We start from the raw sequence: 12563 nt of genomic DNA, 5'->3' as shown, positions 1-12563 counted from the left end.
GGCCTCCTGCTCGCTTCCACCGCTCGGACTATTGCAACCGAGGGTTCGCGGCAGGAAGAAGAAATCCAGTTCCAGCCCCCCGTCCCCTCTCTGAGAACGAAGGAACCGTCGCCTCGGGAACAAACGCGATCGCGAATCGCGCGGCAGCATCGATCTTCGTCGTTCGTTCGGGTTCGCGTTATCGGGCGTCGGGGTCCACCGACAGATTCGTTCTTAATTAAGTCGTCGTCGGTTGTAGCCGTTCTCCGTTCCCTCTTCCGAAGAGGTCCCCCCTCCCCTCCCTCCTCCCTCGTCCGAAACACCTTCTTACCCTCGACGAACGAAAGTGGAATCGAACCTACGTGGACGACGAGGGAGAACCGTGGAAAAAAGGAGGAACGGAGCGTAGTACTCGGGGACGAAGTTGAATCGAAAGAGAAGCGGCGAGGATCGTCGTATAGAAGGGAGGGTAGGCAGAGGGAAGGGAAGGGAACGGAGGTGGCCTCGAACGAAGGGCCACGGAGAGAGGACCTAATCAGCACGCTAATGCACCGATCCGTCATGTCGCGAAGCGGCCGTACGAGATAAAGCTCCGTCAGGCTTCCCCCCTCTTCCACACACGCCTCGACTTCCAGGATCTCGACGAGAGAGGCGAGAGCGGATCCTCTCCGAGGAGAGGCGGCCTATTCCTTTGGCGACAGGTGCTCGACGGGAGTGCCCCGGTCCTCGCGCGTACTCAACGCCGCGACGCATACCGACCATCCTGCGCAACGACGACGCCCGGCGAGCTAATGTGGCAATGTCCCTCGGGTTGTTGCAAACTCGTCCCCCCTTACCTCATACCTGCCCCCTACGTTCGAGAGCCACGAACTCGGAATCGAGACTTTTCAGGAACAGGACCGAGTGGCATTAAAACGAATTGCAACCGCTTGCAATTTTTTCGTTTTAAGTACGTCTGCTACTCGTTGCACGCGAAGTCGCACGAGGATGCTCATCGGTGCAGGGTCGGGGACTCTTCTCGGATTTGGGCACGTTGCAGGGACCGGTGAAGCGTAGTGAGAAGGATCTCGTAACGTTTGGAGAAATTTTTATTTTTCTGTTGTACAGAATACCTTGTTTGGTAGTATTGTTAACGCGGGGAACGGACGAGGGTTTGGTACAGTAAGTTCTTTAGAATTGAAACGAATTTTCTTACGTGGAATGCGATAAAATTGTCCACAAGACGCACTCCGCTGTATAGTCATCCGTATCGTTGATCAAAGGTTGACGCAAGAGTTTGATCTCGCTTCGTAAAGAAAAGAATTCTTCCAGATGTGTAGAATCGATGAATAGTAATCGATTATGGTCGACTCGGTCCAGATCGTGTGACATCGTCGAGTAGGAGAACGAGACAGGTCGAGAATCTCGTTCGAAGCGGATAGGCAAAGCGCGCGATCGCGGGGCACCGTGCGAGCGGAGAATTTTAACGCGGCCCGTTTCTGTTTCAGGTCCTCCTGGCGACAACAGGTGTTGGACGGCGGCGTTTGTTTCGCACGACCTCCTCCCTCCCCCCTGCTTCACCATCGTTCCTCCGAGAGAGCGCGCATACCTGGAGGGACGCGCGAAGATCGAGCGCGTAGCTCCATAAATATAGTCAGCGCCAGGCGTCCGTTAAATTTTAATTAAGTTCGCGAACTCGACGACTCGTTCTACCGTTAAGCTGCGTTTCCTCGAACCGGCCGGAGAAATTTTTGATCGATGGAAAAGTAATCGAGCTTGCCCCCTACTCCCCCCTCTCTGGATTCGAGGACTCCCCCTGTTGGAAACCACTGGTGGGTCGAGATCTTCAAAGTTCTCGAGACTCGTCAAAGTTCCATCGACTCGAGTCCCTTGTAAATTTTGGTAACTGTGACTACTTTCCTGCCGGTTCGAGGGGGGCCCCCCTTTGTACGGTAGAAGTTGAATCAAGTTGGAGTTGTGTGAAATACTTCGGGGTGTATCGACGCTCGTAATTTTATCGAAGAATTATTAATTAAAGGGTAAACTTCTACCGTTACAGATTTACACGAGGGGGCCCACGGTGCCCCCTTCTGTAAAATAGAAGTTCAAAAGTGTTGGTATCACGTGGAATTCTTAGAGGTGTATCGATGCTTGTAAATTCGTCGACGAATTTTGAAATAATAACCTTATATCGCGACAGATTCGCATGGGGGGCCCCACGGTGCCCCCCTCTGTAAAATAGAAGTTCGAAAGACTTGGTATCGCGTGGAATGCTTGTAAATTCGTCGACGAATTTTAAACTAATAACCTTCTATCGCGACAGATTGACACAGGGGGGCGTGTCACGGTGCCCCCCGTACGATCGAAGTTCGAACTCGATCGACTCGGCGTCGCGTGGAATTCCTCGCGACGTATCAACGCCCGTAAATTCGGCGATGAATTTTAATAACCTTCTATCGCGACGGGTTCCCGCGGGTTCGGGAGCGCGGTCGAGGACCAGGGAGGACCCCCGAAATCGGCGCGTCGCAACCGGTTTTCCACGGGGGCGCGATAACGCCGCGAGTCGAACAGATGTTTCTCGGGTTGGGCGCAGATACGAAAAGTCGGGATCTTGTCGCGGGCTGGAGAAAAAGGAACGCGACTTCTGGAGAGGGTAGGGAGAGAAAACTCGAAACGGGTCCCCCTTGCCTTCTTCGACACCCTTTAGCCAGATGCAGCGAACAGTACGATATTATACTTCGTGACCAATCACCGGTGATACGTATGAAACTCTCTTCGAGTCTACTGTGCCTTCAAGGTTCAATTTTTAATTATTCCTCCGATCTTGGAAGACAATTTCCCTTCGAGAAACATTCTTTTCGATAAACTGTAAAAATTCGTAGCACAGGGCTACGTATCTCTGGTCAACGTATCGCGTATTTATGCGCAAAGATAATTTTTATATACTAATTGTCGTTGTCGAAGCGTTGTATTTGAGATTCTTGTAAAATGTCGATTGCCCAATAGTCGAATCGAACATGCGTCGTTCGTAGTCGTGGAGAATTATTCGCGTTACACGTCGCGAGCGATGCAATTTATCGTGAAATCGCGGACATATTTTGTTTTGGCAAATTCGTGCGACTCCAGTCGTCCGCTAACGATCGGAGAAGAAAGGAATTCGTTTCTAAATATTTTCTTACACATCGTAATGTTTTCTTACGGTATACTACACGTTCGATGTGACTACTGGGTATGCCAATAAATGAAGATGGACATTAATCGCCGATAAGACAACCAACGAGCTGTTTGACGACAGTTGCTCTCGACACTTCGAAGAGATACCTTCGACGTTCTATTCCTTGATTACTAATTTATATCCCGATAATGGACGCGCCGAGGCCGAAGTAACGCGCGTCCTTCGAGCGGAACTGGCGTCAGAAGTGAGAGTGTCGCTGAACGAGATACAATATCTCGGTTTATTCGCGTACACACTGTACGAATAACAACGTTACTCGTACCATATTTCTACGAATACCTCTCGACAGTTTACATCGTATCGTCACTTTTTACAGCGATGCGTCTTACTTCTTTTCGAAGTTTATTCGACGATAATGTCAATACCGGATGCGGACCAGCTCGTTCGTTTTACGATTTGGGAATGGTACGGTGTAGCGACCGGTATCTAAAAGTTGAAATACAATCGCTCGATTATCCGATCGTCTAAACTTAAAAAGGTCGTTTGCTGCAATAGTAATACGAGTCAAGAAGACGCAACTTATGAACCGTTCGCCAACCTTCTGTATAGTCGTAAATTCGCGAGATTTCTCATCCATGTGTACATTAAACAAGGCATGTACCGTATCCTAAAAATAGTACTTATTGTTCCGATCTAAGTACATATATATATCTACCAGTTATACTCCTTCGATAATTGAAACTTTTGTCTCTGTTAGATCGGACAATCGAGGAATTGCGTTGCAATTAAAAATATACAGTTTATTGTTCCAAGCAGCATTTCCAGAGTAAACATCGTACAAGTAAGTGCAATAATACTTGAAAGAATCAGCGTTACAGTCTTTCTTAATAATTTGATCATTTTCACCCGAAAGAGTGACGAAAGACGTAGAATCGTGTTGGTAAGAATCACGCGTTACAGTTTTTTCAAGCAATATCGATTCCCCCGTAGCCTTGAAACGCGAAACGTAAAGGTTCAAGGAAGCATCTCGGTCGGTTCGGTCGAAACTGGGAACGAAACATCGGACAGAAAGGTTTCTGGTCTCCGACCGCCTCGGGGATCTTATTAAACTCGTCGAGCCGTGGCTTCCACGCCGTTGTTCCCCGTCTAACGCGAAATCGCAAGAAAGGAGAGACGCGTACAGTTTCGAATGAAAAAACGACGGTTCGAGGGGGCTGTGCGGGGGTCGGCGAGGGGGAGCAGAAAAAGATTTCGCCGGTCGGTAGCGGAGAGTGCATCAGACCAGACTAGGATAAGACCGGCTTAGAGATTGCCGCGTTTACGGCCAATAAAGTCGGCTTCTTGTTGCCCGTTAACATGTCAGCCCCAGTTTTTCATCAGCGGAGCGTCTTTACTGCTTCGTTTCCTCTGTCCCCCTCCCCCGCCCCTCACCACCGGTCGGCCCTCTCTGCCCCCGTGTCTCGGTCCCGTCTTTCCTCCTTTTCCATTTCTGTCCGAGAATGCAACGCGTGTCGATCGAAGGGACCTCGCTCGTTCGCTCGTTCGCTCGTTCGCTCGTTCGCTCGCTCGCTCGCTCGCTCGGGGCGAGGATCTTTCCGAAACGAAAGAGGGGGTACGCGATCTCGATCCGTCGCAACGAGAATAAGAAACAGAAACGGGGACAATTTATACCGCGGACGGCCGGGAACTCGAAAAAATAACACCAAAACAGCGCTCCGGAATGAAGGAAGGGCAACGCGATCGGGATTCCCTAATAATTGAAACCCACGGCAAGAAACGGGAATCGCGGGAAACGAGGTGTAAACGAAAGAAGAACTCGATAGAATGTAATTTCGCGGGTAATAGTGCACGCGAGGCGATCCGTTCTTCTCTTCCACCGGTTCTCTTCCCGCTCACCGTGATCCGGACGATCGTTTTTTGCGCCGCGGCAAAATCGATCCCGGGGCTCCGCGGCCGCGATCGCTCCGGGACGAGCGCGCGTACACGCTTCGAGAACGCCTCCGAACGGAGACCGGGCTCGAATCATTTACGGACCAACGAGGAGGAGGGAGGTGGTAATAGTGTCTCGAGTTCTTAGACGTTGATCTTTGTTCGAATAACCCCCGAACGGACGGGGACCGTGACGTTTGACGAGAGAAAGGTAAACGAGAAAAAGAAAATCTCGTGGTTTTCCAGTTGGAATTTTTATCTTCCATTCAGCGTTTTCGATGATAGTTCTAAATGGAACGATCTTGAGAAGATTTCTATTTTCTCCTCTTCTTTTCTAACGTTCGAACAGTTTCTTCGAGCATAGTACCAAACGACGCTCAACATCCACTGTGCGCTCCCCCACCATGCTACCCCCACCACGCTCAGGCCACTCCCATTAAGGTCTACTCCGAAGGTTCGATGTGTACAAGTCGTCGCAATATTTTCCGCGCTTCTTTACGATCAAATTGCACGGATACACGAAATACTCGTGCTTCCGTTGTGCCCGCGCGAGAGCGTCGAAGGAACTCCCGTACCCTCGTGGACGAAGCGCGCGTATTTCGCGGTCATATTTCCTGCCCCCGAAGTTTCACGCCCGTCGGTAATCACGGGGTGATGGAACAAAGTAGCGCGCTAAAAAACCGACCCGTCTACCTCGTGGTCTTAGCCGTATCCGAGTTAAATATCGTCCGTCCGGCAGATAATACGGCGATTTACGCGCTACAGGTGGCAATTAATCAGAGCGCCGGTCGAGTTTATCGGTTGCCACGGTTCGCGTGGTTTTTCTCCGAAAGATCGAAGAAGCGACGAAACAGAGGGCGGGGGCATTAGGGGGGTTGGTCGATCGGTGAGGAGGGGTGGTGGGTTGGCGCAGGAGGGGGCTGGGGTCGAGAGCGTGTGCTTCCGTGTACGTGAGCGATCCGTACGTGGGTGGGCGTGCACCGGGCCCGAGCGGTGTGCGTTTTGACGTTTCGACTTTACGATCCACCACGGCCACGACAACCTGCGGAATTAAGGATGTAGATTGCTATCGTCGGGGGCCCCTACTACGGAGCGAGCGAGCACGTACGAGACGCGTCCGTAACCCTCTCCCCGTACCCCCGTACCCTCGAGAGGCCCCCCCTCCATTCGCTCCACGGTCCTCGTGAATCCTGCGAGCGTGGACGTATCCCGAATCCCGTATTCGCGAATTCCCTCACGAAATTACGGGGATGGCGGACTCGCGATCGGCATCGAATTTGAAAGTTAATCCCTACGGGCGATGATTCATCGCGCCGCGTACCCTGAAATATTACGCCCGGGTGTCTCCCCCCCTTTACGTCGGGCAGCGTTTCGTGCGCTATAGCTACAATGTTGCCGAAAATTACGAGCACGTGGCCAGGCCGAGGGGCTCCCGGTGTATAAATATCGGCCGCGTCCTGCTCCCGCGAAACGCGATTATCGATCACCTTCCACGCCGAGATACCACCCTGGGCCCCAGATACGTCCCAGAAGTGGAGAGGAGGAGGGGGGAGGGAGAAGGGCAGACAGGAAGGCAGGATGCGTTCGAGAGACGCGTTCCCATGAGCGAGCGTCCTCCTCACCGACCGAGGTGGACGGTTGGGGGGCAATCTGGAAACTGCGATTACCCACAGGGGTCGCTCGAACAGGCCCCCTCTATGTTCGCCATTGCAGCTTCGCGACTTACGATCACTAAATTCCAATTAGCATCGCGCTCGTGGCGTAACCGTCGTTCGATTCTAACTCATCTTAGACCAGGAGGCGGCGGTGGTCGTCGTACCCCGAGTCGCTTCCTTCTTCGCGTTTAATCATTCGTCGTTCTTCTCCCCCCGCCCCCCACCCGGTTTCTTGTGCCCGTACTCGCGTCTCCGCGACGTGGAAACGACGAAGGAGGAGTCGAAGGCGGCGGAGGATCGAGACAGAGACGAATAACCGCGCTTCATATAGGCCAACTTCTTTCCACGGAGGTTAACCTCGAAACGGAGGATGTAACGCGCGAGCGCGAGCGCGCGAGTACGCTGGAGCGAGCGCTTTCGACGGGGCCCTGTAACCGGACGAGAACCGCGGGATAGTCAGGGCCCAGGCGCTCTTTGTTCGCTCGTTTGCTCTAATGCGTTCTAGATGCTGGACGCACGAGCCACCGGCGACCACCGTCGGGGATTCCAATGAATTATCGTATTCCCTTTAGCCGCGAATCGCTTCTAAATACGGCGCGGCCGCGGTACTCGGTTCCGACCAAATCGGTCGGCGAACTACAGGGTGGTACGGACGAACGGGACGTAGACGGATTACGCGATTCGCTCGCGGGAAGAGCAAACGAAACGGTCTTTGCCGTTTCGCGACACGAGACCCCGGTTTCGAGATACGCGCGGTTTTGCTTTTTCTTCGGGTTACGTAAACGACGCTGGTCGCATCTTTGAAACGTTTAGGTTCTTGAGAAAAGTGTTTATCGGAGTAGGAAAATTTCGCCGAGATTGTTACGAGAATTTTGTCGGTTTTAGGTTAGTTTCTTTTTCTTTCGACGTTGTTAGCGTTGAAAGAGCGTTCTTGGTGCCTGTCATTGAGTAACAGTTTGCAGAGAATGCCTGGGTATCTTTCAGTTGGTCGATCGTGCTACCCCGCATACATGTCACGGGCGTGGAAATTTTAGCAAAGGGCTTTCGATCTCTAGGCGAGGAATTTGCGTATATTGTAACAAGCATTCTCCGAACATTCTATTCGACTTTGAAGATCTGCGAGTAGAGCTACCCCGGATACAAGTCGTGGAAGAACTTTAATTCTTCGTATCTCGAAAACGAAACTTTGCATTGCAAAACGGCAAAGGACTTTTCCATCGTTCTCTACTCGAGGAATTTTCACGCTTCGTCCCATACTTTCGAAGTACCCTGTACAATCCCTAGTATCCGAGAACGAGATCGCCCCGCGTACAAGTCATGAAAGAACTTTAACCCTTCGTATCTCGAAAACGAAACCTCGTATAGCGAAACGGCAAAGGACTTTTCCATCGTTCTCCATTCGAGGAACTTTCACGTTTCGTCCCATCCTTTTGAAGCACCCTGTAGAACCCCGAGGATCGGCGAGCAGGGCAGCCCCGCGTAGGAGGATTACGCAATGTTCAGTTAGACGCGGATAAAAGTGCGCGGCTTTAATTAACGGTCGTTACGGCGTACTACAGGTAAATGCAATTCCAGCAAGAATTTACAGCGCGTCCGTGGAATATCCGACGGTGTTTCTTGCCTCTCGCGGGTGGAGAGAGCAAGAAGGAGATATATACAGAGAGAGCGAGATTTAGAGAGAGAGGGAGACGGGAAGAGCCGTGGATGGAACGCTACGTGGCTTTAGAGCTCTATCGGGGCCGGCTACGCACGAGGCGGGTCCCATCAGAGCGGCTTAGGTTAGTTTCGAAGTCTCATCTTACTCTCACGTGGGGCGGCGTAATGAAGCAACATGACTTGCGGTTTACAGAGCCGTGTTCTTGCCTTATTGAAAGCAGTGTCGCTCATCCGCCCACTTTGGAATGCGTCTATCGTTGCTTTCGTAGCGTCTCTCCTAGAACGTCGAATCGTACGTCACGATATCCAGCTTGGCACGGTCGATCTCTCGACGTTGATCATCGCCTCCTCGACCTACGGTCGCTGGATGTATAAGGTACCGTCTCCAGGTCGAGTCGATGCATTTTCTATATTTCACCGCGACGTTCGGATAGAGCGGGCGGCGATCGATCGTTGAACGCACGCGTGGCGTGCAAGAGAATTGCCAACCGATTTATTTTAGTATCGATTAATACACGTCGGGCCACGTTCCCCGGATGCATTGAAGTTACACACCGTGGTCCGAAAAATGCGTGCAGGACTATGTAAATTTAACCTTGTAGGTTAGGTAGGAGTAATTTGTCTCACGGAGCAAATATCTGCGGGGCTCGTACGTTATATTGTCGAGTCGAAGAGTTTCGAAACTCGAGGATTCGAAGCTCGTGTGTATTTATAATTATTCGATCGGTGCGTCGAAAGATGAGTGGAATTCGAAAATTAGTGTGTCTTGTCTCACCTGTGTGGATGGAGAAATTGACTGTTGGAACGTGGACACTTTTTTTTTAATCGATCATTAGAGCGATAAAAATTAAAATCTTCTCGTCCACTCCCCTCCCGTGTAAAGAATCGTAATATTGGAATTACGTTTGTTTTCGTCTAAAATGGCGAGCGTAGTCTCGACCTTGCGCGGTATCGTTTACGAGGGCTGATCGGCGGGCGTCGCGGCGTTACGCGATCCCGCGTTCCGCGCGGCACGGTGAGCGGAACGCGGCGCGGGTTCGCGTTCCACGGGGCAACGGGCCGAAGCGGCTGAGAACTTTCTCCGTCGGGCCCGACGCCTTCTGCGAACTGGTCCTCGAGCCGGTGGACGCGGAGTCGCGGGACCGAATGGATGGGGTCGGCACCCAGGGCGCCATGAATTATGCAGCGGTGCCCGACATACCGGTAAATTTCGCCGTAAATCGCTTTGGAAAGTTTCTTTCGCGCCACGTGAGCGGACAAGTTATTAGATCTGTATTTGCGGAGACTATATTTTTCGAAGGGGGGGCCCCGGAGCCCATCGGTGCCCCTTTTTTCAACCAGAGGTAATGCGAGAATCCTCGGATCCGCGACGTATTTATCGCGGCACGGCAGTTCGCGCCAAAGGGATATATTGTATACTCGGGGGAACAGTCGTACGTCTCTGTCTCTCTGTCTCTCTTTCTCTCTTTATTTCTCTCTCTCTCTCTCTCTGTCTCGTTCTCCGCGCGTCGCATTAGTCGAGTCGCCGATAATCGAGGTAACAATCGTAACCCTTCGTCCATTTTCAACTACCGAACCGAGGGGGACGTTTAACGAGGACAAATCGAAAGTAGAAAACGCGGAGAATTCGCGCCGGAGGGATACACTGTATACTCGATGAACTTTCGTAAGTCTCTCTCGTACTTTGCGTTAACCAAGGGAACAATCGTAATTCCATCTTTTTGCAACGACTGTGGATCATTAATCAAGAACGAATCGAAAGTGGATAAGGCGAAAATGTTGCCCCAAAGAGATACACTCTATGCTCGGTGAACTCTCGTAGGTCCTTTTCTCTCTCCGCACCGACAATCGTAACCACACGTTTCTCTGAAACGACTCGAGGGTTAGGATGTTTATCAAGATCGAATCGACAATGAAAAACACAGAAAAAGTTTGCCCCAAAGAGATACACTCTATACTCGGTGAACGTTCGTAGGTCCCTTTCTCTCTCGTTCTCCACACCGACAATCCTAACAGCTCGTCTCTCTGAAACGACTCGAGGGTTGGGATGTTTATCAAGGACGAATCGAAAGTGGAAAACGCGGGGAGTTCGCGCGCGACTTACGTAACGATTTAAACGACCGCCACGCGGCCGTGTACTCGTCCGCGTGCTTTTTGCCGCGTAATCGTTCCAACAGTTTTCTCCACGGCTGCGCGCGGGCGAACGACCAACCGAACGAAAAAGTCCCGCGACAAGCAAGAGCGAGCTCGAGCGCGCGTTCAGTTCCACGGGTTCTGGATTCCAGGGTGTCGAGTGTCCTTGAGATTGTACGCGGAGGAACGTCGTCGGACAAGAACCTTCGATTCCACCGGTCGATCATGACTTCAAGTCGTTCCGGATTATGTCTTGCTCTCCCCGCCCGTCGTGTACTTATTCCCGTGGACGTTTTCCTTTTTTTTTCTCTCTCTCTCTCTCTCTATTCTTCTTTTTCTCTCTTTTCACCCGGCGATCTTTCCTCCGCCTTCGCTCCACCTCCCCCCTCCCCTATTTCCCCGTCCCACCCTCCGGAACGCGCTTAAAAACGCCCATACTAATTACGTCGAGCCCTAATCATTTTTCAGCTAATCCCTTTTTACGAGCGCGTGCGTCGTGTGCTTCTTATTTTTTTCACCTTTTTCTTCGTCTTTTCTTTTCTTACGACGACGACGACCGGGGAACCGACGAAACTTGGCAAAAAGCGGTTCGCGAGATGGGGGTCTCGAGATATGGAGGGGGTGGGTGTCCGTAGGCGAGGAGTGGTGGGGGGGGGGGAGGGGGGCATGGTAAAAGGGAGGTCTTAATCTCGGTCCGTCGATATTGCCGGGCAGATCGGTTTGGAGATGCACCCACGCTTCGCTCGAGTGGACGCGCTCGTCGGTACAGGTGCAAGGACCGATTCGATTCGCTCGTCGCCGGTGCCGATGACTACTACGGCCATTAAGGGCGAAATTTGAATCGGAAAGGCATTAAAGATATTTTATGGTCTCCCGTGGCGCAGGGGCACCACCGGACGCTCACGCACACGCGCAACGGTTTCGTCCGCCATATCGCCCGTGGCTGCACTTAATTATCGTTATAAATAATATTAACGCCCTTTTCGTCGATTTGCCCCGGCGCGAATGCGCGCCGCGCTACGGAGCCGTACCGCGAGGGCAGCAGTTCCTTTCAAGTCACCGAGTCTTCCGCCCGAATTACGGAAGGGAACCGTAACCGTGGTTCTCTGGACGATTCTTGGCTAGCCATCTGGGGGAAAATTTGGGAAAAATCGGTGATAAGGCCCTCCCGAGAGTGTTCCATCGCGTTCGATACTGTACGAAGTTGGAAAGAACGCACTTGAAGTAACAACGCGGGAAAAATTCCGTTCTTCGTCCACGGATCGTATCCTCGTGGATAGAAACGAAAGAGTAGGGTATATTTCAAAATTTCCCGATCGTTCGGGCCCCCCGTCGAGCACCAGTCCCCCATAGAGTACCGGAAACCGACTCGATGGTATTTTTGTACTTCAGGGATCAATTTACAACAAAGGAGAACGAATTTCGCGGCCGTTTTGCCGAATTCGTCGACAAAGACACCGTCGAGTATCGTAACGGTCCGAAAACGGGCCCCCCGGGTCGTGGTCGACCCCTCGACCCAACGAGCGAACTTAATTTCGCGCCCTTTGAACGACGTCGACGGGGATAGAGACCGGAGGACTGTATCGTGTCCACATCGTCCCCTCGTCTTTTTTCCTCGTCGCTGTTTCTATTAGTGCGAGCCGCTCGAAGGAGCCTGTATAAATTAATTAGTAGATACGTCCCGATACCGCGGCCTCCCACCGTACGACGTGCCGCTATCTCGTTCTCTATCGAACGTCGACCGCCGTGGGTAACGCATTACGATCTCGACCGTGTTGCGTGTGTTATCCCTTTCGCTCTTTCTCCCGCTGTCTGGTTCTCCTCTCCCTCGGGCCCCAACGGCACCCCTCCCCCCGTTCCTCTACCTCCTCCTCCTCCTCCCCCCCGTTCGCCCCGCCACTCTGTCCATTCGCGCATGTACACCGGCATGTTGACCGCGTGTGTAGAGCCGTGTATATCGGCCGCGTACACGGAGGTGTCGGTAGAACGGAGACCCCTGGCAAGGGCCACCGAAGAATACTAACGGTCCGGTGGCTGACACGCCGAGGGACTACACT

The 12563-nt window shown here is 52.2% G+C and overlaps 2 protein-coding genes across 2 annotated transcripts in view; one reads left to right on the top strand and one right to left on the bottom strand.

Annotated features, from left to right (window-relative positions):
* The window catches only part of LOC143150329 (uncharacterized), a 30621-nt gene extending 28767 nt beyond the window's left edge, over nt 1-1854 (top strand). Inside the window, exon 4 of the mRNA XM_076318513.1 lies at nt 1467-1854. Coding sequence (XP_076174628.1) covers nt 1467-1644 — 178 coding nt within the window. The 3' untranslated portion in view covers nt 1645-1854. The remainder of the gene's footprint in view (nt 1-1466) is intronic.
* Nucleotides 1-12563, bottom strand: part of Ds (dachsous cadherin-related 1) — a 418513-nt gene that overhangs the window by 127481 nt on the left and 278469 nt on the right. The gene's annotated exons all lie outside the window — the stretch shown is intronic.

This window comes from Ptiloglossa arizonensis, chromosome 8 (genome assembly GCF_051014685.1).
Source record: "Ptiloglossa arizonensis isolate GNS036 chromosome 8, iyPtiAriz1_principal, whole genome shotgun sequence".
NCBI classification, from domain to species: domain Eukaryota; kingdom Metazoa; phylum Arthropoda; class Insecta; order Hymenoptera; family Colletidae; genus Ptiloglossa; species Ptiloglossa arizonensis.
This window is presented reverse-complemented; position numbering and strand designations above follow the sequence as displayed.